This window comes from Chiloscyllium plagiosum, chromosome 30 (assembly GCF_004010195.1).
Source record: "Chiloscyllium plagiosum isolate BGI_BamShark_2017 chromosome 30, ASM401019v2, whole genome shotgun sequence".
Taxonomy (NCBI): Eukaryota; Metazoa; Chordata; class Chondrichthyes; order Orectolobiformes; family Hemiscylliidae; genus Chiloscyllium; species Chiloscyllium plagiosum.
The window spans coordinates 19,913,342-19,919,685 of record NC_057739.1 but is presented as its reverse complement, the minus strand read 5'-3'; the positions used below and the strand labels follow the sequence as shown (position 1 = coordinate 19,919,685).

The 6,344-nt window shown below is 54.4% G+C and overlaps 1 protein-coding gene across 2 annotated transcripts in view; it reads left to right on the top strand.

The window, feature by feature from the left end:
• The first annotated feature begins 3,893 nt into the window (after positions 1-3,893).
• si:ch211-282j22.3 (ER degradation-enhancing alpha-mannosidase-like protein 3) overlaps positions 3,894-6,344 on the top strand; it is a 70,096-nt gene continuing 67,645 nt past the window's right edge. The window contains exon 1 of one of the 2 annotated variants that reach the window (XM_043719997.1): positions 3,894-4,464. In XM_043719997.1, the coding sequence (XP_043575932.1) occupies positions 4,316-4,464 (149 nt within the window). In that variant the 5' untranslated portion in view covers positions 3,894-4,315. The remainder of the gene's footprint in view (positions 4,465-6,344) is intronic. The other variant, XM_043719998.1, reaches the window with a different exon arrangement.

The following is a 6,344-nucleotide window of genomic DNA, read 5'->3' as shown; positions in this document are numbered from 1 at the left end:
GCCACACCCTGGCACTAACCTGGGGGGAACCACCACTGCCCCACCTCCTGCACCGACCGTGTCTCTGGGCCCCAGCGAGGGAACTGGGCCCCACCCCACCGTCACCTGATAAACCAGGGGCGGGGCAGGAAGTGACACAGCTGACCCTCCCCACCCTGGCCACGCCTCTTGACTGTCCCGCACCGTGGCCTGACCTACCCAAATCCCCAGGGGCTACAGCAGGGCCTCCTGCTGCCGCCCCTGGGGAGGACTTTAACAACCATAAGGGCCGTGGTGCGGGCGACAACGGAGGACCCTCTGCTGGGTCCTGAGCGGTGGAGGGGAGGAAGGTGTTATCCTCGCTCCTCCCTCCCAGACTGTTTTTCTGGGGGCCTTGGCCCTGGGGGAGGACCTTTTCCCTGAGGAGCCGGGCGTCCTGGTGTTGGGAGAGGAGCGGGGCTCCGAGCCTCTGCCGCCCGACGACCCGAACTCGGGGCGTTCCGGGAAGAGGTGCGCTGAGGAAGGTACCGCCGGTGACCCTGGGGGTGGGGTCGCCGGGGGTTTGAGGCCAGTTGGCGGCACCGGACCAGCCCCCATCCTCGGTGGGGGAGGGGTCGGTGACCGAGGGCGACCTCGTGGAGGAGGGTTCGGGATCGGTGGCGGACACCGGGGACGACGCGGACTCTGTCTGCAGTGACATTTTCGAATCCCAGGTGCCCCCCACCGATCTTTTCCCTCATCCCCCTTGAGGAGCTCCGGGAATTTGTCGAGGAAACTCAGTGTCGCCGGGATAGAGCCCAACTGGTGCTCGACCGCTGGAGCTCCTTTGAAAGAGTTTACTGGTCGGCCCACGCTGCTCGCCAGGCGCCTGGGCTCGATGTCAATGAGCGAAAGCGAGTCAGAAACTTCCTGGGGACACTATTGGCGAAGAACTTCTGTGCCCCTCCCTCATCCTCCCTGTAAATGTGTATATAGGTTTTTAACTGTACTGCTGCTCGCCAGGCGCCTGGGCTCGATGTCAATGAGCGAAAGCGAGTCAGGAACTTCCTGGGGACACTATTGGTGTGGGCGAAGAACTTCTGTGCCCCTCCCTCATCCTCCCTGTAAATGTGTATATAGGTTTTTAACTGTACTGGTGGTGGTTGCACAACGCTTCCGACATGAAGACAACTATAGCCAGCCTCAACATCAACGGCAGCAGGGAGTCACAACGCAGATTCCAGACCCTCTCGGTCCTCCGGGACGGGAGGTATGCGGTGTGCTTCCTGCAAGAAACCCACACTACCCCGGGAGACGAAGCCACCTGGCTCCTGGAGTGGCGAGGGGGGGTCCACATGAGTCACCTCACCCGCAGATCTGGCAGGGTTTATCCTGTTGGTCCCGCATTTTCAGCCCGAGATCTTGGGGGTCAGGGAGCCCATGCCAGGCCGTTTGCTTCACCTGACGGTTCGGCTGGGGGGCGCGGTGCTTCACTTGGCGAACGTCTACGCTCCCCTGGCCGGGCCGAGGCAAACGAGCTTCTTCGAAGAAGTGTCCGCTCATCTCGCTTCCATCGACGAGGGCCAGTGCGTCCCCGCACTGGCTGGGCATCGGGGAGGAGGTTGGGGGACTTGGTCAAGTCCTTCGACCTGGTGGACATCTGGCGGAATCTCCGTCCCGACTCCATCACCTTCACCTTCGTGAGGCCTGGGGTTGGAGCATCTAGAATCGAACGCCTGTACATTTCACGGGCGTACGCCTCCTGTTTTCAGAAGGCCTCCACGCGGCAGGTGTCGTGCATGGACCATCACCTGGTGTGGGCGGAACTCCTTCTGTTCGGCGCAAGGCTCGGCTCCGCATACTGGCACTTTAACAACCTGCTGCTGGAGGACGAGCGGTTCCGGGACTCGTTTCGTCGCTTCTGGGCCGGCTGGAGAAGGAAGCGGGGAAGCTTCCCCTCCCTGAGGCTATGGTGGGACGTGGGCAAGGCTCACGTCCGCGTCTTCTGTGAGGAGTACGCGAGGGGGTCGACGAAGAGGCGGAAATGCAGGATCGGGGAGTTGGAGAGGGAGATGCTCGACCTGGAGTCACGCCTCGGTCAGCCTGACGCGGACCCAGCCCTGCGCGGGGTGTACGAAGAGAAGAAGGCCGCGCTCCGGGACCTGCAGCTCGTCGAAGCTCGGGGCGCGTATGTGAGGTCGCGGATCCAGCTCCTCCAGGACCTGGACCTTGGCTCCCCCTTCTTCTACTCGCTGGAAAAAAGGCGTGGCACCCGTCAGCAGCTCCTTGTGCTGCTGGCCGACGATGGGTCCCTCGTCTTGGATCCGGAGGGCATCAGAGCCCACGTCCGAAACTATTACACGGCTCTGTTCTCTCTGGATCCGTCCAGCGAGGATGCTCGCAGAGTTCTGTGGTACGGAGGAGGGAGGGCAGGTCTGAAGACCTCCTCGTGGGTCTGCTCCTGGGCCTGGCCAAACTGGCCATCAACAGGTCCAGGCAGTGGGCTGTGGAGGGGGTCGTTAGGGCCGACTGCCTGCCCCTCTTCCGCGGTTACGTTAGAGCCCAGGTGTCCTTGGAGAAGGAGCACGCGGTGTCCACCAACACCCTGGATTTGGTCAGGGAGAGATGGGCGCCGCAGGGAGTGGAGTGCATTATTTCCCCCTCCAACTCTATTTTGATTTAGTCCCTACCCTCCCCTTCACTGTTTGATCATACAGCACTGCCCTTTGATGTGATGGGCAGTGCTAGTCACTGGCCACTCTGGTGTTTTCCTATCTTCCTGGTGGTGGAAATTGAATAAAGATTCATACACCTTGTGTCTTTTTTTAAAAAAAAAAGAAATAAATAGGAGTGTTAGGGGATTTGTTCACTCTGAGAGCTGGCTCCATCTCATGTACGATGCACATGTAAATAAAAGATGACTTGATAACAGGATACTGGCCGTAGTGGAATTATTTCAGAAAGGTGCTGTGGGAAGATCTGAGGGTGACTGAGGAGTGGAACAGCATTTTGCAAAAGTAAGAATTTCTTCAGAACGGAGATAAGAAGGTTTGCTTAATGGAAGTATCATGTTGGTAGTGACAGAAATGGCAGAGGATGGTTTCTTTAATGTGGATGTTGATGGGGTGAAAAGTGATGCAAAATCAGGCAGGGTTTAGGAATGGGTGAAACCAAAAGTGCAGGAAATGAGATGGAAAAGAATGAACACTGTCAACCATTGTAGACACCAAAAGGAAAAGCCAGTTAAACTGACAAATGAGACATACCCCAATGACTTGTCTTGCACAGTTCAGAATGTAAGTTCAGTATTACTAATATATTCACTACCAAGTATTACTGATTCTTCCTCTGTAGGGTGCTGCAGAGATAGGGAATACTTGGTTGTGGAAAAGACATGTTTGAAATGTTGGTATGAAAGGTGCCATCATCAAAACAGATGTGAGGAAATGGTTAATTTAAGAAATAGAAGACAGTAGGTAGAGACAAGTGTAAATATATTATTTGGGCAAGTCTTGAGATATTGGTTGGTGGCAAGAAATGAAGACGAAGAAGTATATAAATATCTCATCACTGAGGTCCTATAAGCACTCATGTACTTAAACCTTTTAACTAAAAGACTCCTGATCTGATTCTACTATATTAAAAAAACCTCAAGCATCAAATATCCATTGATAAGATACTGTTTGGAAGATTGTTCATTCTAATGAGATACAATGTGCCACGTGTCCTTTCAGGAAATATTCAGATGTGTGAATCACAGCAACAAAACAAACCTGGAATGGGAGCCAGAGGGTTCAATAAAAGTAGGAGGGCTATTGGGCAAATGCAACTGACAGCAGTGGCTGGGCCTGAGGGCTTGGTAGGAAAGACTACAATCCCATCATGCTTTGTGCGCTCACTTCCGCCGGGGGGGGAGAAAACACGCAACGCGGCCGCGCGATGCCTGCCGGTAGTTGGAGTCCAGCCTTCCCGGCAGCGACTGCGCCAGCTGGCTTCGGCTTCGGCGTCTGGCTGCCTCGGTGTTTCGGCGAATTCCGCCGGGGTGGAGAAGTTACCGGGAAATCGCGTTGACTGAAATGAATCCGGAGACGGTCGCCGGTGGGGGCCCACCTTAGAGCCGCCCGCGTTGAGGAAGGAGGCCGTGTTTACATGGACAGGATGTGGCCGAGCAGAGGAGCGAGAGGCTGGAGCAGGCTCTGAGGAAAGGACTTGTCAAAGCCTTCCAACACCATCTCCCGGACCATGGGCGCGGAGTAACAGCCAGTTGCGTTCAGATTTGTCCCGGGGGGGGAGGGGTTTTATTTAAAAATTTAAAAAGTTCTGGTTACAAAATGGGGCAGTTTCTGCAGCGTAGCTGATGGTCAGTGGGACACAGACTGGAAGCCTGCTCCTGAGCTTGAGCAACATGGGCTTCACACTCAGGCTGCTGTTGGCAGGCTTCACCTTCAGCTGCCTCTGCCTCCATCTGCTGCTGGCGATGACAGAGCAGGAAAAAGGCGCAATCAGGTAAGGGTTCAAACACTGGTGTCACCCGGGCCTCCTCTGTACGCAGCACTTTGGACCACTCCTGTGTCCCAGCTGTCATAGTTTGATAATCGGGTGTTTGGTTTTGAAGCAAATTATAACTGTTATTGACACTAAAAATAGCTTGAAACTAACTATGGTGAAGGTTTTCTCAGTGCTAGTGTAATAAAGTTTTGGTGCTCCACCAACTGTCATAAAGTGTGCTTGTGCATTTCTCTGTGAACTTTGTGCTGATTTATTACATTCCTTCATGATTTTAGCACTTTGTTTTACTTTCCCCTTGCTCGCTTTTCTGTTTCTGATGGTGAATGAATGTGTAATTAGTATGTGCATAAGCCCCCAGACATCTTTGTTTTTACCTACAAACAAAATGACTGCAGATGCTGGAAACCAGAGTCTAGATTAGAGTGGTGCTGGAAGAGCATAGCAGTTCAGACAGCATCCGAGAAGCAGTAAAATCGACATTTTGGGCAAAAGCCCTTCATCAGGAATAAAGGCAGAGAGCCTGAAGCGTGGAGAGAGAAGCTAGAGGAGGGTGGGGGTGGGAGAAAGTAGCATAGAGTACAATGGGTGACGGGGACAGTCCCAGACTGACCCGAGATAGGGACAGTAGCACATTGACCCGGTACGGGGACAGTCCCACACTGTCCCTGGACAGGGACAGTCCCACACTGACCCAGGACGGGGACAGTCCCAGACTGACCCGAGATAGGGACAGTAGCACATTGACCCGGTACGGGGACAGTCCCACACTGTCCCCGGACAGGGACAGTCCCACACTGACCCAGGACAGGGACAGTCACACACACTGACCTGGGACAGGAACAGACCCACACTGAACCGGGACACGGATAATCCCACACTGACCCGGGACAGGGACAGTCCCACTTTGACCCGGGACAGGAGCTACTGTCCCTACTGTGTGTTGGGGGTTAGTGTGTGTTTGGGGAGAGTGTATGTTTGGGGCGAGTGTGTGTTGGGGTGAGTGTGTGTTTGGGGTGAGTGTGTGTTGGGGTGAGTGTGTGTTGGGGTTGAGTGTGTGTTGGGGTGAGTGTGTTTGGTGTGAGGGTGTGTTGGCGGTAGTGTGTGTTTGGGGAGAGTGTATGTTTGGGGTGAGCGCGTGTTGGGGGTGAGCATGTGTTGGGGATGAGTGTGTGTTGGGGGTGATTGTGTGTTGGGGGTTAGGGTGTACTTGGGATGAGTGTATGTTTGGGGTGAGTGTGTGTTGGAGGTGAATGAGTGAGCATGTGTTGGGGATGAGTGTGTGTTGGGGGTGATTGTGTGTTGGGGGCTAGGGTGTATTTGAGGTGAGTGTGAGTTGGGGGTGAGGGTGTGTTTGGGGTGAGTGTGTGTTGGAAGTGAAGGAGTGAGCATATGCTGGGGCAAGTGTTTGTTGGGCATTGTGGGTGTTGGTGGTGAGTGTGTGTTGGAGTGAGTGTCTGTTGTGTGTGAGTGTGTGTTGGGGTGAGTGTGTGTTTGGGGATGAGTGTATGTTGGGGGCGACTGTGTGAGTGTGTGCTGCGGGTGAATGTGTGTTGGTTGTGAGTGTGTGTTTGGGGCGCGTGTGTTGATGGTGAGAGTACGTTGGGGTGAGTTTGTGTTTGGGGTGAGTGTATGTTACAGGTTGAGTTTGTGTTGGTGGTGAGGGTGTGTTTGGGGTGAGTGTGTGTTGGGGGTGAGTATGTGTTTGGAAATGAGTGTGTGATTGTGTGCTGGGGGTAAATGTGTGTTGATTGTGAGAGAGTGTTTGGGGTATGTGTGTTTGGGGTGAGTGTGTGTTGGGGTGAGCGTGTGTTGAGGGTGAGTGTGTGTTGGGGGTGAGTGTGTGTTGGGATTGAGTGTGAGTTGGGGTGAGTGTGTTT